At 40.9% G+C, this 27,275-nt stretch overlaps 2 protein-coding genes and 1 long non-coding RNA gene across 6 annotated transcripts in view; all 3 read right to left on the bottom strand.

Moving 5' to 3' along the window:
- Positions 1-24,317, bottom strand: part of LOC141770532 (alpha-2-macroglobulin-like) — a 44,478-nt gene extending 20,161 nt beyond the window's left edge. For 2 of the 4 annotated variants that reach the window (XR_012594585.1, XM_074640152.1), the window contains exons 1-8: positions 4,701-4,854; positions 4,360-4,540; positions 4,014-4,170; positions 2,823-2,875; positions 2,242-2,262; positions 1,302-1,467; positions 1,138-1,222; positions 873-1,023 (exon numbers count right to left, since the gene is read on the bottom strand). Coding sequence is in view for 3 of the 4 variants with exons in the window: in XM_074640152.1 (XP_074496253.1) it covers positions 873-1,023; positions 1,138-1,222; positions 1,302-1,467; positions 2,242-2,262; positions 2,823-2,875; positions 4,014-4,170; positions 4,360-4,540; positions 4,701-4,786 (900 nt within the window). In the remaining variant the exon portion in view is untranslated. Of the gene's footprint in view, positions 1-872; positions 1,024-1,137; positions 1,223-1,301; positions 1,468-2,241; positions 2,263-2,822; positions 2,876-4,013; positions 4,171-4,359; positions 4,541-4,700; positions 4,855-17,485; positions 17,596-17,720; positions 17,839-22,116; positions 22,268-22,381; positions 22,467-22,545; positions 22,712-23,691; positions 23,713-24,274 lie in introns of those variants that run through there. The other 2 variants (XM_074640154.1, XM_074640153.1) reach the window with 2 other exon arrangements.
- On the bottom strand, positions 11,276-11,728 carry LOC141770534 (uncharacterized). Its single transcript, XR_012594586.1, has 2 exons — positions 11,680-11,728; positions 11,276-11,609 (listed from the first exon to the last, which is right to left on the bottom strand). It is a non-coding gene; the product is annotated as an uncharacterized LOC141770534 (long non-coding RNA).
- A 999-nt stretch (positions 24,318-25,316) lies between the features above and the next one.
- Positions 25,317-26,237, bottom strand: LOC141770533 (ovostatin homolog 2). Its single transcript, XM_074640156.1, has 3 exons — positions 26,080-26,237; positions 25,737-25,917; positions 25,317-25,547 (listed from the first exon to the last, which is right to left on the bottom strand). Exons 1-3 carry the CDS (start codon positions 26,163-26,165, stop codon positions 25,332-25,334), a joined length of 483 nt encoding a protein of 160 aa, XP_074496257.1. The 5' UTR covers positions 26,166-26,237; the 3' UTR covers positions 25,317-25,331.
- Positions 26,238-27,275: the final 1,038 nt, after the last annotated feature.

The raw sequence follows: 27,275 nt of genomic DNA, 5'->3' as shown, positions 1-27,275 counted from the left end.
TTTGAGCATATTTTTTATGCTAAATAATAAAGCAAATTAATATATACCTTAATTTGCATAAAGCATATTTTCCCACTCCCATGTTGATAAGAGTATTAAATACTTGACAAATCTCACTTTCAGGTACATTTTGAACAGATAAAAAATGTTTGATTGATTTGCAATTAAATATTTGAATTGATTGACAGCCCTAATATAAATACAAACGTGGGTGGCTACAACACTTTCAAACGTTTTCACTACTTTTGTATAACATTTGTGCCAAAACAGCCCTGAAATATTTAGCTGGCCAGTGTCACATGACTGTGGAAACCAATGTGACATCAGAATCTAGCGTACAGCGGCGTACAGTCGCAAACTTCTACATCAAACATGTGAGAGAATGGCAGAAAGGAAATGTAGTGTGGCTCATTAATTAATTATAGTATTTCTGTAAAATACTGGACTCTTTTTTTACACTTAATGGCACAAACATTTTTATTTAATTGTACTCATAATTATGTTTTATTGGTATCAGTATTGGTATCGGTAAAGATATCGTTAAAAATTTAACAAAAAGTATCGGTATCGTATCGACTTAAAAAAGTTTGGTATCGCCTGTCCCTACGGTTCGTTGACTCTGAATGTAATGTACTGGAGGCCACGCCCGTTGTGGCCACGTGACCACGCCCGGCTCCAACTCCCCTGTCCCGAATCTCACCCATTCTCATCTGGTCACCCTAAAGATAGATGACAATATATCTAATCTAATGTAGTGTTAAATGTGCACGGTATGTTCCAGTATACATCCATTCTGTAGGAGAATATGTAAGGTCTACATTTATATGCATCTTCTTTCAGCAGATACAAGACTGTTGTTATAGAAACTGTACCTGCTTGGTCTCCTCGTAGCATGGGGGAGTAATACCGAAGATTCCACCCAGATCATCAGGGTTGATTAGATCTACTCTACTCACGTAGCTACTAAGAGGTCGGCACACCTTCATTTTAACACTGCCTGGTACAGGCTGTCCGTATGTATACCTATTAGATAGACATAGAAAAAAACAGCGTAGTTGAAAAGGAGCCATTCACTCTCCAATCTGGACCCATTTTAGATTATTTAAGAGTGTAATGAGCGAAAGAGCTTTTACTTACGTTGCACATACTTCAGCTTTGATTTCTTCCTGATCAATACTTACTTCATCGGTTACATCTAGTTTTACGTCAAATTTAGGCAAAACTGGGGACAAAATATAATTATTAGCATTCTTGCTTCATTACAAATGGATTGAAACGCAAGGTAAAATAAAAGAACTTACCATATTTCTCTACCTTGAAGCTGTGATGTCTTTTAGTTGACCCAATCGACACAGTAACTTTGTAGGTTCCTTCACGGGCCTCGGAGTTCAAGGCGTAAGAAAGCTGCAGTATCTTACTGTTGGATGTTTCATTCAACCACTGTCCAATCCGGTTTTTGTTAGCATCCTAATGAATAAAATAAATGAGAAGAGCATGTATTCATGACAAAAATAGGAAACTCATGTGAATACATGGAGAGCATGTTGATTGTTTCTTTTTCTTATACTTGTTGACTCTCATTGTGAAAAGCATCATGTGTACTTTTGAATAAGCTTGAAGCGAACACTTTCATAACATACTATTTGAAACTACTCTCAAACAGATTCTGATCAATGTATTGAAAGGCTAATATTTTAAAAATAATAATAATTTTGCAGTTTCTACAATCTTAACTTATTAGCTTTTATAACAACAACAACAACAACAAAACCGAGCAAACTCCATCTACTGATGAAGACAGTTAGTATCTCCAGAAAATGCTTGTAAGTCGAGCTTGATTTAAGATTTTTGTCAAACTACATTAATAACTTGATTTAAGTAGGTTAAGGGAAAAATAAGAAAACAAATGCAGAATGTAAAACATGATTTTTGACTTAAGATGTTTTGTTTCCAAGGTCAATATTTACTTTTTACACTTTATACTTACTGTCATCATTCAGAAATGCCCTGTTCAAGTTGTTCAGTGTAAAATATCCTGCCACAGTACCTACTGTATATTTATCACTCACAACTTGATATCAGAATCAAACATTTCGTGGCACATGGAAGTATACTAAGTATACTTAAATTAAGTGAACTTCCGTGCACTTTTTTTTTAGCTAAGGAGCACATGAAAGTATATTAAGTATACTTAAATTAAGTGAAGTGTCCAAGTGTGGATATTTTTATTATTAGTCTTACCTCAATTTCGATGATATTGTACTGCAAAAAAGAAAGAGAGGGAGATTTATTAAAGGGCAAGCTGGTTTATATTGCTCTCGTCATACAGTGTGCTAATGAGTTCAGTTTAAGGTGATTCACTGCACGTCATTTTTCATTAAGAAATCACTGACTCAATGGTGATGAGCAGGCAGTGCTCTGATGTTTTACAATCTACAGGTATTTACTGCAGAGGCCAACACAAACTTCAGCTCTTGTATTGATGATTTGAAAATATGAAACATGTGACATACATTAACATAAAAAGTATTGTCTTCAGAGTATGTCATTCAGAAAAAACATACACAGTTCTATTTAATCTTTAGTATATTTCCACTGTTATTACCAATTCAAATGAGATTATGTGCGACAACATGTTGCAAAATGAGAAACTAGTGTTAGGGGTTGATGGATTTATCACTGGGTAAACAAACATGTTGGAAGACCTTCAGCGCAGTACAGGCAGGTTTACCTAAAGGGGCTGTGGTTGTACTATTGAGCCAGAGCTTCACTGTGGTTCATGACTGAGATCTAAAGAAAGGAGAGACTGTTCAAACACTCACCAGCTGACTGGCAGGTCTCATCTTAGTGTCCAGTGTGATGACTCTGAAATGCACTGGGAGAAATGCAGAGAGACTTCATGAAGCTTTTACAGCTCTTCTACAGCAGAGGTAAACATCCTCACAGGCTAGTGAAACTGATCTTCTGACAACTCAGACATTACATCATTACTATCAAATTTACAAGTTAGGAAAGGTTAGAAAAATAGATAATTTACTAATGGCATTTACATTATAGCCCCTGTTGTCAGCCATAAACTGCAGTCAACGTCACCGTGTCACAGGGGTCACAGGGGTCACAGGATGTGTTTACTGATTTACTGCGGGTACTTTCTGGCCGCACCGCGCCGCTAAAAGTTCAACGTTTTCCAACTTTTAGTTTGGCTGCACTTCGCTGCAGAATCAAAAGGCCGCAGCTCGCTGAACTCTGAAGCGGCCGCTACAGCTTTTCATAGATTTTGCACGGCAGCTTGCCGCAGGCCGCACTTTGGTGCTGCTTTTAAGGTGAGATAGCTCACATGTTTTTAATGAATATTGTAAATGTTTGACATTGATATCCATAATGGAGGGACTTCTGTGCTCCTAACTGGTGCAGCAGGAAAACAGCAGAAATTTCATATATGCCAACATAACTTTTTTCATATGTTAACGTAACTTTTTTCACATAAACTAATGTTAATTTTTCAGATATGCTAACCTAACTTTTTTTCATGTAATCTAATGTTTTTTTTTCATATATACTTATTCATATAGCCTAAGCTAGTGTTACTTTTTAGTACTATTGCGAACAGAACTTTTTCCTATAAGCTAAAGTTACTTTTTCATATATGCTAACAATAGTATTTCACGCTAACATGTTGTTTCTGGGCTTCTGTGAATTTAACACGTACTGCCTGTTGACATTTTGGGGCACACACACAAAATTAATTTCTCTTTACCCGCGAGAGTTATTGTCGAAATGGGACATTAAGTAAAACGTTTCAGGAAAGCAAGGATGAATGCTGCATACACATTTACCTCCAAACAAGCAAGGTGCTTTATTTTTACATCCTAAAAATGTTCATATATAAGTTGTGATGACATTGTGCAAATCAATTTTCTACCCTGTGCTGCATGCACATCTGTAATTATTTGTAAAGGGGAACTATGGTGCCATATTGTGTACAACATCATAGATCATCAGTTCGTGGTTACCTGTTTGTCCAGGGAGGTAGATTGGTTTATCTGTTTGGACGAATGTCATTGGTTGATAGACATTGATCTGGACTTTCCTGACTTCTTTTGAGTAAAATGTGTCGCCTTTTACCTCCACCTCGAAATTATGCACTGCTCCATTCTTCACTAACGGAACCTGTGACAGAAAGATATTTTATAGACACCAAGAGAGCCATTGCCTTACTGAAAAAAACACTTTATTATTTTATACCGTGTACTTTGTGTTACAAATCTGTGTGTCTTACTCTATGTGTGAGTTTTGTATTAAAACATGTTCAAAGAATGTTGTGTAAATGAGCAAATGAATCAAATCTGGAGAGCTGACCTGAAACTGAAGGCAGGCATGGAAGTCTTCACTGGACGACTGCTTGAGGAGGGTTGTATTCGCCTCTTGGGACATCAGAGTGACGGTCATGACCAGAGTCTCGTTGGGATGCAGGAGACTCGCACAGAATTTGGTCTCAGCTCCAGCTTCAAGAACCGCAGGAATGGCTACCATGTACTGCCTACAGCCACAGAAACATACACACAGTAGATCTCACTGGATCTGGCATGGACGAAACTCCAACACAGAAGATTATGCAGCAAAAACAATCATTACCCGAGATTTATATTCATTCAATCACACGCCATTATTATTTGTTTGGACAGTACAAGTAAACTTACGGTCCTGTCACTGCTTCCCCCACACACATCCAGCTGAAGAAGACACACAGGGTCCATGTCCACATCTGAAGCCCAGGACGACCCATGACTAATCGAGATGATCCTGAGTGGAACTATCCAGAGTCAGCATCTCATAAATCGCCTCTGATAGAGAAACCCACCTCCGCTTCACACCCACACACACACACACACACACATACACACACACGCACACACACACACACACACACACGCCTACCCACTCACTTACTCATTACCTAACCCCCCTCCCCCTCTCATTTGATTTCCACGTATCCCTTAAGTCAATAATTTCTAGACTTCATGTTGTTAAACGTAGTGTGTAGGGCTAACTGCAATTTTAATGGTAATAATAATGAAAATGTGAAAATGCCATTTTTCTACAGAATCAGGGTCATATTGTTCTACGTTATATCTAATTTTTAGGATATTACGCAATCAATTTTTATTTAACTTTTAAGCATAACTTTTGTTCTGCTCATTCCTTCCATGGAGACAATGCCAGGATGTTACGGCTGAAGTCAACTGTTTGCGTAAATCCATTGGACGTATCATTCTTACAGTAAGATGTGTTCTGCAACAATGCCCTTTACCCAGCGTGGGATGTTTGATTTTGTCATGCAAACATCTCTTTACCTGATTACTAGGGCCACAGTAGGTGATTTTTTCCAGTAGGTAAACATTTGAGAACTGATAAAATGAGTTACAACACTTTAAAACGGGGCAACAATAAAACTATTTTCATTTGCATAAGACTTATTACTTATTATAACATAACTATAAAATTGTAAATTATGAAGTATTTGTTATTTATATTATTAATATTGACTATATAAAATATGAAGTAAATATATAATAATTATAATATTATAAAATAATATAAAATAAACTATATAAATTGACTTATTATGAAATGTAGGCATTGTGTGCAACCACTTTTAATGTTGTGCTGTCCGGGCTCTAGACAACAGGGGGCCCTATAGGCAAAATTTTCTTTGGGGTCCCTCCTTATAGTGACGAGAAGACCAGTTAATTTAAGTAAACCGGTTTGTGCTGTTCACCCGCCACTAGCGAACCAACTCATGAACGACTCTTTTGGTTCTTTGGTTTGGTTCTCGCTGATTGAGAGTCACTGAGCAGCACTCGTCTTTTCGTCTCAGTGGGTTTGTGTTCATGAACGACTGGTTCTTCGTCTCAGTTGGTTTGTGCTCATGAACGACTGGTTCTTCGTCTCACTGGGTTTGTGCTCATGAACGACTGGTTCTTCGTCTCACTGGGTTTGTGCTCATGAACGACTGGTTCTTCGTCTCAGTGGGTTTGTGCTCATGAACGACTGGTTCTTCGTCTCACTGGGTTTGTGCTCATGAACGACTGGTTCTTCGTCTCAGTGGGTTTGTGCTCATGAACGACTGGTTCTTCGTCTCAGTGGGTTTGTGCTCATGAACGACTGGTTCTTCGACTGAACCGTTATGGGGTGATGTTATCATGTTTTTCAGGACAAATACAACGATCAAATATCTTTTGCCAATCAGATACAATTATTGTCCAGAAACCCACATAGGTACTGCATTTAGCATAAAAAATATGCTCAAATCATAACATCGCAAACTCAAACCCAATAGCAACAACAGCTGTCAGTGTGTCACTGTGTCTCTTCAGCACTCCCCCTTAGGGACAACGGGGGCATCAGCATTCCTGGCATTAACCCATGCGTTTTGTTTAGTTTTGGGCTTTTTGGTACTAAAAAAGAAGCCAAGTCTGTGCCCCCTTTCTTTTACTGTTATAATTAACTGCATGTTTAAACACAAGAAAGTGCATATGTTTTTATGCTACAAGAGACCCTGAGGCCATAGATCAAATAGGGTTTGTTTGATCAAGTTTGAGACCATAATTGCAACACTCATGTGGTGAAAGAGCCTGAACTTTTGTTTGATCAGGAGGTTGGCAGGAGGCTCTGACATGGATGCTTTTTGGCTGGACTGCAGAGGGCCAGCCCTACAAACGCAAAAATCTGTCACTGACTGACTGATTGATGAAGTTACACGATTGGTCGACCGAGTGTTGGAGTTTCCTCATTGGCCGTTGCTCATTCAAAATGAAAAGGCGAGAACAGTCCTTTATGCAAATGAGTCTGTCCAGCGTGACACGTCCGGCTCACAAAACTTGGACCAAGCTGTCAGACTAGGCAATTTGGTTCTAAAATGAAACAAGATTCAGCAGTGGCATAGCTTATTTCTCTTTTTTAAGAAGTACATTTTGGTGGATTGTTTAGACAGAATAACAGAAAGTTTACGAACAGGCCGCCATGTTGTTTCCTGTTTGAAACGGCAAGCAGAAAACCAGGGACCAGTCAGGTTAGGGTGACCATGTTTCCAAACACCCAAACCGGCACGTGTATGTGTGTGCACGTGCATACGCTAATATTCATCGGCGTTTACATTAGGATGGCTAACGTGGCGCACCTGTGGCTAATGTGGTTAATTGATTTCCAATAATACATATATACATACATTTGCATAAAGCATCATATTTGCCCACTCCCATGTTGATAAGATTATTAAATACTTGATAAATCAATCAATCGATTGACAGCCCTTGTATAAACATTCCAACCCAGAGGATGATTTGTAAAAACTTTGATCCCTGACCTTTCATCTAGCACCATCATCAGAGTATTTATTTATTGTAGTTTATCGAATACTTTATTTGAATTTGCGCTACAAGAATCCAGTAACGTTTAAGGTGGGTCCTGCTTTATTATGTGATCTTGAGGCTCTGACTTAAAGTTCTAGTTGGTAACTTTGAGCAAATATGATAAAAATGTACTTTAAAAAACTGTCACTATATCCTGACAGTAGTGCATGAGACAGACAATCTGTGAAAAAAATCATGTCCCTCTGCGTCCCCCTAGTGCTCCTAATGGCTTTTGAAAGAACCAAAACGACCAATCAGAGCCGAGTAGCTGTCATCGTATCATTGCTCGCAATGGGTTACCATGGCGCCGTAGAGAGAGGGCGACATGCCAGGAGCGTGTTTAGGTTATTTTAGTGTTTTTTTAAAGGTTAGTTTGTATTCTTAGGCCAGTTTTATGTTATTTTGTTAAGTTTTGCTAGTTTTAGGTTTCTTGATAGTTTCAGGCTCTATAGCACCTAGTTAAGTCAAGCAACGTCTAAGAATGGACGACGGCGACAATAACAACAACAACAACAAAGCCCCCAGGATCAGTTACAACAGAGAGACACTTCTGAACATCAGAAAGACGAGCACTCACCACAGCCGTGACCTCCTCACTCCGGATTTAACTCTCTTTCCCGAACTGAGGAGGACAGCCAGGCGAGCCGGGGTCCAACCGAAGTCCGGGTCCCAACAGAGAAGGAGAGGCCGGCGAGCCGTGGTCCTGGTTCGGCTGAGACGGCGCGCTCATCGCCCCCCACTCCCCACCATGTTACTGGCAAACGTGCAGTCTCTCGACAACAAGCTGAGCGAGCTGCGGGCACGGATATGTTTCCAGCCGGACATCAGAAACTGCAACGTTATCTGCCTCACGGAGACCTGGCTGTCAGCTGAGGTACCGGACCACGCCATCGAGCCCCCGGGTTTCACCATCCATCGGGCGGACAGAGACCAGGAGCTCTCCGGGAAAACGAGGGGCGGAGGGGTATGTCTTCTGGTTAACCGGACTTGGTGTGTCCAAAAGAACATCAGGACCATCGGCACCTTCTGCTCCCCTGACTTGGAGTACCACATGCTACAGTGTCGGCCTTTTCGGCTACCCAGGTAGTTTACATCGGTTACCATCACCGGTGTTTATATCCCCCCCCAGGCCGACACGGACAGAGCGCTCCGGGAGTTAAACAGAGCAGTTAACGTGCAGGAGACCGCGCACCCCCGAGGACCGCACTCATTGTTATGGGGGACTTCAACCGGGCCAATCTAAGGAACATTTCTCCAAAACTGTATCAGTACATTCACTTCAACACACGGGGGGGGGGACACACACTGGACCACTGCTACACCCCCTTCCGCAACGGCTACAAAGCCCTCCCCCGCCCACCTTTCGGCAAATCAGATCACTCCTCCATCCTCCTTCTCCCCACCTATAGGCAGAGACTGAAACGTGAAGCCCCCGCCTATAGGACCGTTCACTGCTGGTCAGACCAATCAGACGCCATCCTTCAGGATTGTTTTGATCACGTGGACTGGGAGATGTTCAGGACCGCAAACGACAGCATCAGTGACTTCACAGACACAGTCACCAGCTACATCAAGAAATGCACGGAGGATGTGGTTCCCACAAAAACTATAAAGACAAAGCCAAATCAAAAGCCCTGGATAAACTGTGATGTCCCTGCAGCCCTCAATGCACGGAACACAGCCTTCACCTCAGGCTCACCAGAGGACTGCAAACATTCACGTTATTCATTAAGGACAGTAATCAAACAGGCAAAGAGAGACTACAGACAACGGGTGAAGTCCAAGCTCACTTCCAACAACCCAAGGCACTTGTGGCAAGGACTCCAAACCATGACAGACTTTAAAGGACCTAGACAACAGATCACAGACACAGCACCCACCCTCACGGACGAACTTAATTATTTTTACACCAGGTTTGACTCCTCTGTCAGACCCTGTGTCATGTCCTGCCCCACCCCCACCCCTGCAGACAATCAGAACCCCCGGCTGATGTTCGCCGGACCCTCCTGCGTATCAACCCACGCAAAGTGGCTGGCCCAGACGGCATTCCTGGACGCGTCCTGAAGACCTGCGCACACCAGTTGGCGGTGGTTTTCACAACAATTTTCAACCTGTCGCTATATCTCACCTGCTGCAAATCCACCACCATCATCCCCATTCCCAAACGAGAGAAAGTGACCAGCTTAAACGACTGGCGCCCCATAGCCCTCACCCCCATAGCCAGCAAGTGTCTTGAGAAGCTGGTTAAATCCCTCATCTGCCCCTTGCTTCCCCCCACACTCGACCCCCTGCAATTTGCATACCGCCCAAACAGAGGCACAGAGGACGCCATCGCCCACGTCCTACACACTGCCCTCTCCCACCTGGAAGGAAGGGACACCTATGTGAGGATGCTGTTCGTGGATTACAGCTCAGCGTTCAACACCATAGTGCCCTCCAGGCTCGTCAGTAAGCTCAAGGATCTGGGCCTGAACACACCACTGTGTGACTGGATCCTGGACTTTCTGACGGAACGCCCCCAGATGGTGAGAATTGACAACCTCACCTCCACTTCACTGACTCTCAGCACAGGAGGGCCACAGAGCTGTGTTCTCAGCCCCCTCCTGTACTCCTTCTACACCCACAACTGTTTGGCAACAAGAGCTTCAAACACTATCGTGAAGTTTGCGGACGACACAGCAGTTGTGGGGTTGATCTCCCATGGCGACGAGACGGCTTACAGGGCGGAGGTGACCACTTTGAAACAGTGGTGTCAGAACAACCACCTCTCCCTGAACATCTCAAAGACCAAGGAGGTCATCGTGGATTACAGGAGGGGGGGGGGTTGCACTCACCCCCCAGTCACCATCAACGGCACAGCAGTGGAGAGGGTGGACACCTTTAAATACCTGAGTGTCAACATCAATAAGGACTTGACATGGGACACCCACACCACTGCTGTAGTCAGGAAGGCCCAGCAGAGACTGTACGCTCTGAGGCGACTCAAGACTTTTAGACTTAAACCACAAATCCTCAGGGACTTCTACCGGGGCACCATAGAGAGCCTCCTGACAGGTTGCTTCACCACCTGGTACGGCAACTGCACCAACGTGGACCGTAAGGCGCTGGGAAGGGTGGTTCGCTCGGCCCAACAAATCACCGGGTGCGAGCTGCCCGGCCTGCAGGAGCTGTACACCCAGCGGTGCCTCAGGAAGTCCCTGAGGGTCATTAAGGACATCACACACCCCCACAACAGCCTGTTCTCCCTCCTGCCCTCTGGTAGAAGATACAGGACCCCCAGGACTCTCACCAGCAGACTGAGGAACAGTTTTTTCCCCCAGGCAATCAGACTTTTAAATATATAATTCATACACCTTCTCACACAAAAATATATCTTATACTGCCATGTTAAACAAAATATGAATCATAGCAGCCGAACGTGTCTGGAGGGGAACTACAGTATAAGTTCAGCATGCAGTTGTTTAGGCTGTACCTGAGTGGAGGAGAAGCCTCCATAATAATTCTGCTGCCCCGTCAGCCATCTAACAAGATCCATTTCCCAGTTTTATAATTGGGTTCTCTGCAACAAAGTCATGTGCACATTATGTTTATTGTTTTCACTCTGTTCTTTCTGCTGCTCGCTTTGTATTCATTTTTATGTTCAGCACTTTGGTCAACTGTGGTTGTTTTTAGACGTGCTGTATAAATAAAGTTTGACTTGACTAGAGACTCCTCAGAAAGCCATAAGAACACGTGTTTCTTTTTTAACCGTATTTCACCTTCCACACTAAGCTGAACTGCAAACTTCTGGCCTGTGGATGAAACATATACAATAAATAAACAGCAGAAAGATGAACAGTTAAAAAAGGTCAACACAAAACCAGTTTTTTTTTCACATTACAATTATTTTATTGTCCATCGTGCATGCAATTCACCTCAGACACATACAGTAGTTACACAGCTGCAACGGATTGTGGCAGAATACTAACAAGCAAATACTTGTTAACTGTTTGTATATGTTTACACAAACAGACGTTGTGTAAAGGTACATCAAATATATCTGTAATAAAATGCGAGTCATTTTAAATTATACTGGAATCAGTGACGGCGCGAGGACTAACCACACTTCCCTGTTAAACCTGTGAAAGAAATAATGAAAACAACCATTCACTGTGAAGACATTTTACATTAGCTGTAGACACACCCCTCCCCCCCCCCCTCCCCCTCCTCTCCATCCCCTGGTAGCAGAGAGAGTTCAGGGGCAGAGGGGGGGTATAGTCTGCTTCACTCATTGATCCTTTATCTGACTGAGGTTTGTGCAACATAGGATCTACGGTGTCCGTGGTACAACCTCTTATTTTTAGATCAAACAAAGTATAATGCAGGTGGAGGCGTAATGGAAGTACGGAACTTCCAAACTTTCTGTATTCCTACTGAGCTGCTAACATTAGGGCATAGTTATATTAGCAGTGTTTGTGATGGTGTATGTATAGCAAAGAGAACCAGGTAGAGCTGCAGTGACCACTGACCTGCATTGCAGCACATGCAGTGCCATTCACCTCCAGGCTGTACTTTCCTGCCGCGTCCTGCAGCAGCTTCTCCTGGTAGAGCAGTTTGTTGTTCTGGTTCACATCAAATGTGATCTCACCACTGGGAGACTGGACTGTCACTGTGCTGGAACCCTCTGGACTGAACACCAGAGTGGAGTAGAGAGTCATAGCCTGAAGAGCCACCACTGTGTCCTACAACACACACAAACCAAAATACCAAATACTTTATGTGCTTAAATTTATACAAATGTAAATGTATTGACTTTTGTTAAAACATACAATAGCTTTCATATGTAGGAGTTCACGTTTATCAATTTCAGGTTCTAATTGTTGATTTTCATACAGAAATCAATTAAGAAAATTACAATTTCAAACAGGACAGTATGCTCAGTATATGTGAATTGTAGTTAAAGGGCTATAACACCGCTGTTGTCCTTGGTCAGGTATAATCACTGACATTAAACTTTTTAGGTGTGGGCTCATGTCGCTTTCCTGTGAAAACCAGTCAGTGTGTCAGTGTGTTGACTTGACTACGACTTGTCCCAAACTGCATGTGATTATCATAAAGTGGGCATGTCTGTAAAGGGGAGACTCGTGGGTACCCATAGAACTCATTTTCATTCACATATCTGGAGGTCAGAGGTCAAGAGACCCCTTTGAAAATAGCCAAGACAGTTTTTCCTCACCAAAATTTAGCGTAAGTAAGTTGCCAACCTAAAAATCGCAAGTTGTCTTAATACATTAAAGACGCGTTATTATTACGTTAACTTTGACAGCCCTAATGTCTTAATTATGTGATTTTGAATTTTTCAGATAGGTTGAAGGATTTAGTATTCCTTTATACATTTAGAAAATGTTCCTACTTCACAAGTTAATGAAACAGTTGAATAAGCTGAAAAGTGCATTGCACACACATTTCAATAATCTTTGTTCATCATATTTGTCCCAGAAGACAATGCAGTACGTTTAATTCAAAGTCCAGCTTTATGCTGTTTGGGCTGCCCGTACCTGTGTGGAGGAGAAGCCTCCATAATAGTTCTGCTGGCCCGTCAGCCATCTAACGATGCTGCTGGTGTAGCCCAGGTCTTCAGCTGTAGGAGCGGCGCTGAGTTTGGCCAGCAGCACGTAGGAGCTGATTTCCACAGACAGGGAGGCTGACTTGTCTTTTGCTATCTGAGACCAGTGGAGGAACCCTCCTAAAAACAGCCATCCACAAGCAGACAAACAGGCACAAGGTGAGCTACATTCACAGTAATGAAGCCAGAATGATTTCCTTTAGGAGGATGACTCACCGTCTTGTATTGCAACAGTGTCTAGGTGCTTCAGAAGGTGAGCACGGGTCTCCATGTCTCCTGCCAGGGTGAAGACGTATGCCAGCAGAGCTGTAGTGTAGGTGTTGCTGAGGTCACTGGTGGTCTCCTTGAGACAAGACAGGCTCTGCTTCACCACAGGATCCTAGAACAGATTAAAAGCACACATTATAATTAAGGCTGTCAATCGATTGAAATATTGAATCGCGATTAATCTCATGATTGTCCACAGTTTATCGCGATTAATCGCAAATGAATCACATCTTTTATCTGTTCAAAATGTACCTTAAAGGGAGATTTGTCAAGTATTTAATAGTTCTATTTCTTACTTGTCAGTGTAAAAATTATTGGTTTGTGTATATGTTGTAAAGTAAATTCTTTCCTTCAAGCAATTTACAGTTAAAACAGCATGAGATGTTTGTAGTGAAAGGAGTCTACTCACATCTACGGGCTTCTCCATCTCCAAGAAGGCAGCATTGACGTTGGCACTGAGGGTCACTTCGTCAGACACACCACCCTGTAGAGAGGAAGCATCATACAGACACACAGATCATCACTGCACCTCCAACACCCAGGGGCCACACTCACAGAAGTCATTTTGAGCAGTTTGCAAATGGCGGCAGTGTCCTGTTTCACAAAGGGTCGTCACTCGGAAACGTATAAATACATTTGTGAGTCCCACGGAACTCTCCTATAATCCTGCATGAGTCGCCATTATGGCGTTTGTTTTGATAAGAGAAACCTGTTAAAATCAATATGAGGGGGAATTATCTCATGCTGCAAATTGCTGCTTGCATGTCGCACATTCCGTTCATTTACTGAGCCATGAATGAAAGTCCTGAAGGTGCATTTGTGTTTAACTACTGCTGCAGTGAAGATCAACATGTAACCTAATTTTCATAGGAACTCCAGACGGACTTTAATTACCTTCATTCTGTTGTTAAAGAGCTTCCCTGACTGTTCAAAACAGCCATTTTTTCGTTGTTCATCGGTCAGCCAAACCATAGACTCTTCGAGCTTTGCTGGGTCGATGTAGATGAACGACATCGCTTTGGAAAACGATCTCAGCACGAAAGCAGTCAGCCTGAGGAGGATGTTAAAACAAAGTTAGATATTGTTGGGAACCACCAATGTGACTGATGGCAAGCGATCACATGAACTCAGTCACATGCTCCTTGACCCATGGACAAAACCAAAGGAATCTCTTTGTTCCCTCTCTTTCTTCTCACCCCTTTGGCCTTGCTGGAGGTGAGCGGCTGCTCTCCCCACCTAAGCTCTCTGATCTATGGCCTGTTAGGAAACAGACATAGAAACACAAGGAACTTTCTTCTAAAGTAGAAGGCACAAGATCCTGCCTTTTTACCAACTAACTTCAAGCAACAACAGCAAGGACGTTAGCACCAAGCTATCAAGCTGCTGGGATTCAGGTGCTTTGTAATCAGATGCTGCTTTAGCTCGGCTGTCGCTCGATATAACTGTCGTCATATTTTCTCAACTTAGTTAGTTTGGGCTTAGCGTCACTTGTCGATGTGGACTGTCTCAAATATTTCTCCATGCTCGCCAGCTAGCTAACTGGCTAATAAGCTAAGCTAAGCAGCAGCAGGAACAGTTTGTTGCGCCCTGAGTGAAGCTAACGTGGGTTGTGGTAATGGACACAATATGCTTGTTTTATTGGTGCAAATTGTCCCAATCTGTAGATTAATCTGTGGACCCAATGACATGTGACCCCTGGGAGTCCCCTGACTGTACTTTGAGAATCACTGGTATAAAGGGTATGGCTGTACGACGTAGTAAATATTTTACACCATAATTAATCTTAGTGGATGATTGGTCAGTAATGTTCTCACCAAGTGTTTCCTGTTCCTGATCCAAATGTGCTGTAAGCACCATCTTTATGTTTGTAGTTCAGCTGTCTCTGGTAGCCTGTATCACAATAGAATATGCTTGCAGTATAAAAACTATGAAACTACTAGTTTACTGAAAGTATACTTTAAAGTGCACTTTCATGAACTATAAAGTGGGGTACAAATATATACAAGTATACTTACAGTATAAAAACTATGAAACTAGTAGTTTACTGAGAGTATACTCTAAAGTTTGCTTTCATTAACTAAAAAGCGGGCTACAAGTATACAACTAGTAAACTATCCATTTACTTAATGTATAGTTGCAGTACAAAATAAAACTTGGGTGTAAACTATTTATGTACTCAAAGTTTACTATTCTTATACTTAAAGAATACTTAAAAGTATACTTTTATAAACTAAAAAGTTGGCCAATTTAGACCCAAGAATTATTAAAGTAGTACATTTACAAGTTACAAGTATAAACTTGAAGTATACTACTTTTTCATAAGGGGCCACTTGCTACGATGGTGACACCTTGGTCAATTGCAGCATATTGAGAAACCATTTTAGGTTTATGCTCTTGGACTGGTTGTTGTAGGGACCCACCAATGTGACTGGTGGCAAGTGACCACATGAACTCAGTAACATGATCCTTGACCCATGGACTCAGCTCAGCTCAGTAGCCATTGGCTGAGGACTCAGCTCAGTAGCCATTGGCTACTGTAGCATTCACATATAGGTGTGAAATTCACCCAGGACAAATCCAGAGGAATCTCTTTGTTCCTTCTCTTTCTGCCTTTTTTCTGCTCCTTCTCCTCACCTTTGCTGACCTGCAGAGGTGAGCTGCTGCTCTCCCCACCTAAGCTCTCTGATCTATGGCCTGTTAGGAAACAGCCATTGGATCACAAGGATCTTCTAAGGCACAAGACGCGAGAGCCTGCCTTTTTACCAACTAACTTCAAGCAAAAACCGCAAGGAAGTTAGCACCAAGGTATCAAGCTGCTTGGAAGAAGTATTGGAGTGCTCAGCTTCCTCCAATCTGCACAACTTGATTTGAGCACAGCAAAGACAACATCTTTGACTTGGAACCACAACTTCAACAAATGGAATTACAAACCCTTTTCTTCCATGGATTGGTAACGTACTGGGCTTACCTTAGCAGTAGCAACTGCACATGGCTGAGCAAGACTGTTCAACTTTGATTTCTAGAATGTACTTGTATTGATTTGGTTTAATGTTATTCATTGAGTTTGACTGTTGTGATATTATTTGTAATTAAGATATTCGGGTAGTTGGCTTCGCCACATCTGATGTGTTTAGTTTATGCTTCACATAGACAAGGTCTTGCATGCAAACTAACCATCTTTTCTAACCCACTGCATTGTCTGACACACATAAAGATCGCATACAGAAACTGTGAATTAGTTAAACTTAAACATACAGCTTCAGATAATCTTAACCCCCACTACACCCCCCTGAGTACATGTGTTCCGAAGAACAAAGAGGCCTTGTAGTTTTACAGTGCTCGCCCCTTTTGTCTGTAGGCAGACATCTTGAGACAAGAAGCCATCTTGTCTCTCTCCCTCTCTCTCTCTCTATTTCTCTCTCTCTCTCTCTCTCTCACACACACACACACAAACACACACGCATGCTTACACACTTTGTTTGGTTTGTTTAGTTTAGTTATTTAGTTAGATTAATATTGTGTTTTAAACCTTTATTATCTTGAAAATAAATGTTTTTGGAATATACATGCAGATCTGTTTAATGTTGTACAAGAGTGAATAATGCCAACCTCTGCTATGTCAAGAACTCCGATATCCTTCAACCTTTACTATCTATTTTGGTTATAGTTATTAATTTAATTATTAATCAACGTTCCAAATTGATAATTTGGTATATTTAATGAGACTATATTAACGTTTTGGTTATTGGTCCCTGATTCTAGGGTGGTGCCCCGTTTATTTTTTATGTTTATTGATAATTTGTATTAATATTAATAATTATATTATTATTTATTAATGAATTTGCTAATAACCAAACCTGTTATTACCAAATCCCTACATTGTCATCTTCATGAAAGGGTTACGATGTGACTGACAAATGTTGGATTACAGATATGAGTTCTAGTCTTACTTACGCGGAGGTGGATGTCCCCTTTAAAGTCAGCTGTGCTCAATGAGAAAGTGGCAACACCATCGTTATCAGTTGTGAGATTCTGCAGCAGACGTGCTGACCACCTTTCACCCTCAAACAGGTGCCAGGAATGGGCGTATTATTGTAATAAACTGCTTCAACCTGTAGGAAGCACAAAGGTGTATCACTGAGAATGCACATTGCTTTGTGTATAGAATCACACTGAATGAGTGACGTTAACATGCACTTACTTTTCTCTCCACATCTGATCCTTGTTGATAAATCTTGGGTGTGTCAATGAAGGACAGCTTTCCAATAACATATGAAATCTTTATTTTCTTCTCTTGTGGGCGTGTAATACCTGTACAAGCAGCATCCATGTTACAACTATGTGTATGACACATTGTTTCAATACATGGCATTGTAATTGTCTTGGTAAACTAACTCTCTTTTAAAAATATAAATATAATTATGAAATAGACTTGCCTGTGCCCTCCTCTTCCACTTCGGCACTGACTTCCAGTGTATCTATCAATGCCTTTTGCGCCATTTTTGTGAAAGTTGACATCATGAACATAAAATTGGCACAGCCTTTCTTGTCTGCCTAAAAAACACAATGAAATACAATGAAATACATTAACACATTAACTTTCAAACTAACATTACCTTTTCATACATTACTGCTGTAGCTTGAAGTTATTATTTAGCTAATGTTTGCTGCTGCCTGAGGGAGAGTGTCAAACTACTGTTTATAGTAGAATATAGTATATAGCTCAGTACAGTTCTTAACTCATAATGGAATTGCTCTGATGAGGGGAAACTTTGCTACTTATTTAAAATATGATGTGAAGATGACCCCAGTCTTGAATGTTTGTCAAAAGCACAATGACATCTCCTCCAACAGCATAATTGGACAGATTACCCAAACAATTCACAAGTTGCCTCATATGCTCCAGTATTTATGGAGCATTGCTGTATGGATCAGGAAGCATGCCATCTTTGGCTATCAGAGACCATCTTTGAACTGAGACAGAGGTTATAATCTGTCTTTGTATGTTATTTTGTGACTATGTGTAAAGTTCCCTTCTTTAAGTTCTGTACTTTAACTGAGCAGCAGCTTCATCTGCTGGTGAAGACTGTGAGATGCAGTTGAAGCTCCCAAAAAGCCAGTAAGCTTGATTTAAACTTTTTGTATGACAAACTACTATTTCCATGGTCAAAAATGAACTTTTATGCTCCCCAATTTGTACATTAGACTGAAAAGATAGATAGGGTGTCCAGACATCCCGAGTTTTGATTAGTTAATAAGTCTAATAAAACATTGAAAACGTGTTGTTGTGAAACATTATTTTGGCGTTGCCCACAGATGGGCACTGTTATGTCTGTAACCCAAATGAATTATAGCTGTTGTAGTTTTTTGCTAGCTGTGTACAGTAGTGCCACAAATTGATTAACAACTATGAAAGACAACACGTTACTGCAGGTACCGGGAGGAGTGGGGAGGGAAATACTCGTGGATCATTGCTGCCTTACAAGATCCAAAGAAAAATTTTGCAAAGTTTGTAGGAAAGAATACTACTAAGAATACTACTATTATTATTACTACTGTTCGTTAGGGATGGGCGGATCGATACTGTGGTATCGATACTTTGATACTCACAAGATACTCATTTGGTATTGATTCCTTAAAAAGTATTGATAATACAATTATAGAAATCAGGGCTCTCAATGTTAACGCGATAACGCAAATTCATTTTAACACCACAAATTTCTTTAACGCATTAATGCATCTTGCAATTTTTAGGTTGCAGCGGGCTCAGTTTTAAAAAGTGAAGATACTGACATCATATGAAACTACAAAACCTAAGGAACCTCTGGAAGGAGGCTAAATAACCCTCCAAACAAAGGGGTCCATGACCTCTGACCTCAAGATATGTGAATGAAAATGGGTTCTATGGCTACCCACGAGTCTCCCCTTTACAGACATGCCCACCTTATGATAATCACATGCATTTTTTGGGCAAGTCATAGCCAATTCAGCACACTGACACACTGACAGCTGTTGTTGCCTGTTGGGCTGCAGTCTACCATGTTACAGACGTGGACAAAATTGTTGGTACCCTTCCGTTAAAGAAAGAAAAACCCACAATGGTCACTGAAATAACTTGAAACTGACAAAAGTAATAATAAATACAAATTCACTGAAAATTAACTAATGAAAATCAGACATTTTTTTTTAATTGTGGTTCAACAGAATCATTTAAAAAAACAAACTAATGAAACTGACCTGGACAAAAATGATGGTACCCCTAGAAAAGATGTAAAATAATGTGACCATAGGGACATGTTAAACTAAGGTGTGTCCTGTAATTAGCATCACAGGTGTCTTCAAACTTGTAATCAGTCAGTCTGCCTATTTAAAGGGTGAAAAGTAGTCACTGTGCTGTTTGGCATCATGGTGTGTACCACACTGAACATGGACCACAGAAAGCTAAGGAGAGAGTTGTCTCAGGAGATTAAAAAGGAAATTATAGACAAGCATGTTAAAGGTAACGGCTATAAGACCGTCTCCAAGCAGCTCGATGTTCCTGTGACTACAGTTGCACATATTATTCAGAAGTTTAAGGTCCACGGGACTGTAGCCAACCTCCCTGGACGTGGCCGCAAGAGGAAAATTGATGACAAATTGAAGAGACGGATAATACGAATGGTAACCAAAGAGCCCAGAACAACTTCCAAAGAGATTAGAGGTGAACTCCAAGGTCAAGGTACATCAGTGTCAGATCGCACCATCCGTCACTGTTTGAGCCAAAGTGGACTTAATGGAAGACGACCGAGGAGGACACCAAATCATAAAAAAGCGAGACTGGAATTTGCCAAAATGCATATTGACAAGCCACAAAGCTTCTGGGAGAATGTCCTTTGGACAGATGAGACAAAACTGGAGCTTTTTGGCAAGTCACATTAGCTCTATGTTCACAGACGCAAAAATGAAGCATACAAAGAAAAGAACACTGTACCTAATGTGAAACATGGAGGAGGCTCGGTTATGTTATGGGGCTGCTTTGCTGCATCTGGCACAGGGTGTCTTGAATATGTGCAGGGTACAATGAAATCTCAAGTCTATCAAGGCATTCTGGAGCGAAATGTGCTGCCCAGTGTCAGAAAGCTTAGTCTCAGTCGCAGGTCATGGGTCCTCAAACAGGATAATGACCCAAAACACAGCTAAAAACACCCAAGAATGGCTAAGAACAAAACATTGGACTATTCTGAAGTGGCCTTCTATGAGCCCTGATCTAAATCCTATTGAACATCTGTGGAAGGAGCTGAAACATGCAGTCTCAACAAGGCACCCTTCAAACCTGAGACAGCTGGAGCAGTTTGCTCACAAGGAGTGGGCCAAAATACCTGTCGGCAGGTGCAGAAGTCTCATTGAGAGTTACAGAAATCGCTTGTTTGCAGTGATTGCCTCAAAAGGTTGTGCAACAAAATATTAAGTTAGGGGTACCATCATTTTTGTCCAGGCCAGTTTCATTAGTTTGTTTTTTAAAATGGTTCTGTTGAACCACAATTCAAAAGCAATATCTGATTTTCATTAGTTAATCTTCAGTGAATTTTTATTTATTATTACTTTTGTCAGTTTCAAGTTATTTCAGTGACCATTGTGGGTTTTTCTTTCTTTAACGGAAGGGTACCAACAATTTTGTCCACGTCTGTATGATTTGAACATATTTATTTTGCTAAATAATAAATATGTACCTTAATTTGCATAAAGCAAGCATATTTTCCCTCTCCCATGTTGATAAGAGTATTTAATGCTTGACAAATCTCCCTTAAAGGTACATTTTGAACAGATAAAAAATGTGTGATTAATTTGCAATTCAATATTTGAATTGATTGACAGCCCTAATATAAATACAAACGTGGGTGGTTACAACACTTCCAAACGTTTTCACTACTTTTGTATAACATTTGTGCCAAAACAGCCCTGAAATATTTAGCTGGCCAGTGTCACATGCCTGTGGAAACCAATGTGACATCAGAATCTAGCGTACAGCGGCGTACAGTCGCACACTTCCACATCAAACATGTGAGAGAATGGCAGAAAGGAAATGTAGCATTGCTCATTATTTAATTATAGTATTTCTGTAAAATACTGGACTGTTTTTTTGGCACAAATATTTTTATTTAATTGTACTCATATTTGTGTTTTATTGGTATCAGTATTGGTATCGGTATCGATATCGTTAAAAATGTAACAAAAAGTATCGGTATCGTATCGACTTAGAAATGTTTGGTATCGCCTGTCCCTACGGTTCGTTGACTCTGAATGTAATGTACTGGAGGCCACGCCCGTTGTGGCCACGTGACCACGCCCGGCTCCAACTCCCCTGTCCCGAATTTCACCCATTCTCATCTGGTCACCCTAAAGATAGATGACAATATATCTGATCTAATGTAAATGGACTTGGAATTATATAGCGCTTTTCTAGTCTTCCGACCACACAAAGCGCTTTACACTACATGTCAGTATTCACCCATTCACACACTGATGGCAGAGGCTGCTAAAGTGCCAACTTTGCCTATCAGGATCTAATCTAAATACTCATCCACACACCGATGGCTATGCCTTCGGGATCAATTTGGGGTTGAGTGTCTTGCTCAAGGACACATCGACATGTGACCTGGAGCAGCCGGGGAACCATCGACCTTCCGATTGGTGGACAACCGGCTCTACCCTCTCAGCCACAGCCGCCCCATGTAGTGTTAAATGTGCACAGTATGTTCCAGTATACATCCATTCTGTAGCAGAATATGTAAGGTCTACATTTATATGCATCTTCTTTCAGCAGACATGAGATTGTCATTATAGCAACTGTACCTGCTTGGTCTCCTCATAGCATGGGGGAGTAATATCATGGATTCCATTCGGATCATCAGGGTTGATTAGATCTACTCTACTCACGTAGCTATTAAGAGGTCGGCACACCTTCATTTTAACACTGCCTGGTACAGGCTGTCCGTATGTATACCTATTAGATGGACAAAGAAAAATATAGCGTAGTTGAAAAGGAGCCATTCACTCTCCAATCTGGACCCATTTTAGATTATTTAAGAGTGTAATGAGCGAAAGAGCTTTTACTTACGTTGCACATACTTCAGCTTTGATTTCTTCCTGATCAATACTTACTTCATTGGTTACATCTAGTTTTACGTCAAATTTAGCCAGAACTGGGGACAAAATATAATTATTAGCATTCTTGCTTCATTACAAATGGATTGAAACGCAAGGTAAAAAAAAAGAACTTACCATATTTCTCTACCTTGAAGCTGTGATGTCTTTTAGTTGACCCAATCGACACAGTAACTTTGTAGGTTCCTTCACGGGCCTCGGAGTTCAAGGCGTAAGAAAGCTGCAGTATCTTACTGTTGGATATTTCATTCAACCACTGTCCAATCCGGTTGTTGTTAGCATCCTAATGAATAAAATAAATGGGAAGAGCATGTATTCATGACAAAAATAGGAAACTCATGTGAATACATGGAGAGCATGTTGATTGTTTCTTTTTCTTATACTTGTTGACTCTCATTGTGAAAAGCATCATGTGTACTTTTGAATAAGCTTGAAGCGAACACTTTCATAACATACTATTTGAAACTACACTCAAACAGATTCTGATCAATGTATTGGCAGGCTAATATTTTAATAATAATAATAATTTTTCAGTTTCTGCAATCTTAACTTATTAGCTTTTATAACAACAACAACAAAACCGAGCAAACTCCATCTACTGATGAAGACAGTTAGTATCTCCAGAAAATGCTTGTAGGTCGAGCTTGATTTAGGATTTTTGTCAAACTACATTAATAACTTGATTTAAGTAGGTTAAGGGAAAAATAAGAAAAACAAATGCAGCCTGTAAAACATGATTTTTGACTTAAGATGTTTTGTTTCCAAGGTCAATATTTACTTTTTACACTTTATACTTACTGTCATCATTCAGAAATGCCCTGTTCAAGTTGTTCAGTGTAAAATATCCTGCCACAGTACCTACTGTATATTTATCACTCACAACTTGATATCAGAATCAAACATTTTGTAGCACATAGAAGTATACTAAGTATACTTAAATTAAGTGAACTTCCTTGCACTTTTTTTTAGCCAAGGAGCACATGGAAGTATACTAAGTATACGTAAATTAAGTGAACTTCACTGCACTTTTTGTTTTAGCTAAGGAGCACATGGAAGTATACTTAATATACTTAAATTAAGTGAACTTCAGTGCACTTTTTTTTGCTGGGGAGCACATGGAAGTATACTAAGTATACTTAAATTAAGTGAACATCGGTGCACTTCTTTTTTAGCTGGGGTGCACATGGTATTTTAGAAAGTATACTTAAATTAAGTGACCTTCAGTGTGTGTCAAAGTGTGGATAGTTTTATTATTAGTCTTACCTCAATTTCGATGATATTGTACTGCAAAAAAGAAAGAAAGAGGGAGATTTGTTAAAGGACAAGCTGGTATATATTGCTCTCGTCATACAGTGTGCTAATGAGTTCAGTTTAAGGTGATTCACTGCACGTCATTTTTCATTAAGAAATCATTGGTTCAATGGTGATGAGCAGGCAGTGCTCGGATGTTTTACAATCTACAGGTATTTACTGCAGAGGCCAACACAAACTTCAGCTCTTGTATTGATGATTTGAAAATATGAAACATGTGACATACATTAACATAAAAAGTATTGTCTTCAGAGTATGTCATTCGGAAAAAACATATACAGTTCTATTTAATCTTTAGTATATTTCCACTGTTATTACCAATTAAAATGACATTATGTGCGACAACATGTTGCAAAATGAGAAACTAGTGTTAGGGGTTGATGGATTTATCACTGGGTCAACAAACATGTTGGAAGACCTTCAGCGCAGTACAGGCAGGTTTACCTAAAGGGGCTGTGGTTGTACTATTGAGCCAGAGCTTCAGCGTGGTTCATGACTGAGATCTAAAGAAAGGAGAGACTGTTCAAACACTCACCAGCTGACTGGCAGGTCTCATCTTAGTGTCCAGTGCTTTTACAGCTCTTCTACAGCAGAGGTAAACATCCTCACAGGCTAGTGAAACTGATCTTCTGACAACTCAGACATTACATCATTACTATCAAATTTACAAGTTAGGAAAGGTTAGAAAAATAGATAATTTACTAATGGCATTTACATTATAGCCCCTGTTGTCAGCCATAAACTGCAGTCAACGTCACCGTGTCACAGGGGTCACAGGGGTCACAGGATGTGTTTACTGATTTACTGCGGGTACTTTCTGGCCGCGCCTCGCCGCTAAAAGTTCAACGTTTTCCAACTTTTAGTTTGGCTGCACTTCGCTGCAGAATCAAAAGGCCGCAGCTCGCTGAACTCTGAAGCGGCCGCTACAGCTTTTCATAGACATTGCATGGCAGCTTGGCGCAGGCCGCATTCCAGCGCTGCATTTAATGTGAGATAGCTCACATGTTTTTAATGAATATTGTAAATTTGTGACATTGATATCCAGAATGGGGGGACTTCTGTGCTCCTAACTGGTGCAGCAGGAAAACAGCAGAAATTTCATGTAGGCCAACATAACTTTTTTCATATGTTAATGTAACTTTTTTCAAATAAATTAATGTTAATTTTTCATGTATGCTAACAAAACTTTTTTTCATGTAAGCTATTGTTATTTTTTCATATATGCTAACGTAACTTTTTTCCTATAAGCTAATGTTACTTATTCATATATGCTAACAATAGTATTTCACGCTAACATGTTGTTTCTGGGCTTCTGTGAATTTAACACGTACTGCCTGTTGACATTTTGGGGCACACACACAAAATGAATTTCTCTGTACCTGCGAGAGTTAATGTCGACATGTGACATTAAGTAAAAATGTTTTAGGAAAGCAAGGATGAATGCTGCATACACATTTACGTCCAAACAAGCAAGGTGTTTTATTTATACATCCTAAAAATGTTCATATATAAGTTGTGATGACATTGTGGAAATTAATTTTCTACCCTGTGCTGCATGCACATCTGTAATTATTTGTAAAGGGGAAATCCTTCTATAAACAGCATGGTACCATATTGTGCACAACATCATAGATCATCAGTTCGTGGTTACCTGTTTGTCCAGGGAGGTAGATTGGTTTATCTGTTTGGACGAATGTCATTGGTTGATAGACATTGATCTGGACTTTCCTGACTTCTTTTGAGTAAAATGTGTCGCCTTTTACCTCCACCTCGAAATTATGCACTGCTCCATTCTTCACTAACGGAACCTGTGACAGAAAGATATTTCTTAGACACCAAGAGAGCCATTGCCTTACTGAAAAAAACACTTTATTATTTTATACCGTGTACTTTGTGTTACAAATCTGTGTGTCTTACTCTATGTGTGAGTTTTCTATTAAAACATGTTCAAAGAATGTTGTGTAAATGAGCAAATGAATCAAATCTGGAGAGCTGACCTGAAACTGAAGGCAGGCATGGAAGTCTTCACTGGACGACTGCTTGAGGAGGGTTGTATTCACCTCTTGGGACATCAGAGTGACGGTCATGACCAGAGTCTCGTTGGGATGCAGGAGACTCGCACAGAATTTGGTCTCAGCTCCGGCTTCAAGAACCGCAGGAATGGCTACCATGTACTGCCTACAGCCACAGAAACATACACACACAGTAGATCTCACTGGATCTGGCATGGACGAAACTCCAACACAGAAGATTATGTAGCAAAAAAAATCATTACCCGAGATTTATATTCATTCAATCACACGCCATTATTATTTGTTTGGACAGTACAAGTAAACTTACGGTCCTGTCACTGCTTCCCCCACACACATCCAGCTGAAGAAGACACACAGGGTCCATGTCCACATCTGAAGCCCAGGACGACCCATGACTGATCGAGATGATCCTGAGTGGAACTATCCAGAGTCAGCATCTCATAAATAGCCTCTGATAGAGAAACCCACCTCCGCTTCACACCCACACACACTCACACACACACGCACATGCACACACACACACACACACACACACACTCACTTACTCATCATACAACAGCTGTCAGTGTGTCACTGTGTCTCTTCAGCACTCCCCCTCAGGACCCTGAGGCCATAGATCAAATAAGGTTTGTTTGATCAAGTTTGAGATCATAATTGCAACACTCATGTGGTGAAAGAGCCTGAACTTTTGTTTGATCAGGAGGTTGGAAGGAGGCTCTGACATGGATGCTTTTTGGCTGGACTGCAGAGGGCCAGCCCTACAAACGCAAAAATCTATCACTGACTGACTGATTGATGAAGGTACACGATTGGTCGGCCAAGTGTTGGAGTTTCCTCATTGGCCGTTGCTCTTTCAAAATGAAAAGGCGGGAACAGTCCTTTATGCAAATGAGTCTGTCCAGCGTGACACGTCCGGTACATCGGAAATGAACAAACTGTTTCAGGATATTTTTCCACAGACTGTGCTTTGTTACTCGAGTTATCTAATCTTGGGTTCATGAAGGTTAGGTTCATTGTTGACTCTAAATTGCCCGTAGGTGTGAATGTGAGCATGAATGGTTGTCTGTCTCTGCCTTCAGCCTCGCGAACCCGAAATGGGATAAGCGGTTACAGATAATGGATGGATGAATGTTCAAGGGTGTGTTGGTTTGTGTGTCGAGGTTTGCTGGTTCACCCAAACCACAGTAGCTCTTCCTCTAACAGCTCACTGTGGCTGTTTCCCATTGCTTCAAAATAAAAGGATTGGGTTACATTACAAACACTAATGCATGCATCATTTCCTGTGAATGTGTGGGTCATTTGAATGGCAAACAAATACCATAAGGGGCAGAGCAGGCAGCAGGTCAACAGGTAACAAAAGAAAAAAAAAAAACAGCAACAGATACAAATGCTGGAACTCAAAGACATGACCATTTTGCCAAACTGGCAAAGAAAAAAGGGCTGGTTATAAACAGTTAAAGCAGCAGTAGGCATATTGGAGCAAATATGATTTTAAAAATGTAG

The sequence above is a fragment of the Sebastes fasciatus genome, chromosome 7 (assembly GCF_043250625.1).
Source record: "Sebastes fasciatus isolate fSebFas1 chromosome 7, fSebFas1.pri, whole genome shotgun sequence".
Classification (NCBI taxonomy): Eukaryota; Metazoa; Chordata; class Actinopteri; order Perciformes; family Sebastidae; genus Sebastes; species Sebastes fasciatus.
The sequence above is the reverse complement of the archived record's forward strand: the minus strand, read 5'-3'. Positions and strand labels throughout refer to the sequence as shown.

Coding starts and splice junctions, on each gene's coding strand:
- LOC141770533 (XM_074640156.1), bottom strand. CDS start 26,165: ATGGGTCGTCCTGGGCTTCAGATGTGGACATGGACCCTGTGTGTCTTC. Junction 25,918..26,079: donor GGGGAAGCAGTGACAGGACC/GTAAGTTTACTT, acceptor CTGTGGCTGTAG/GCAGTACATGGTAGCCATTC. Junction 25,548..25,736: donor ATGCCTGCCTTCAGTTTCAG/GTCAGCTCTCCA, acceptor TTTCTGTCACAG/GTTCCGTTAGTGAAGAATGG.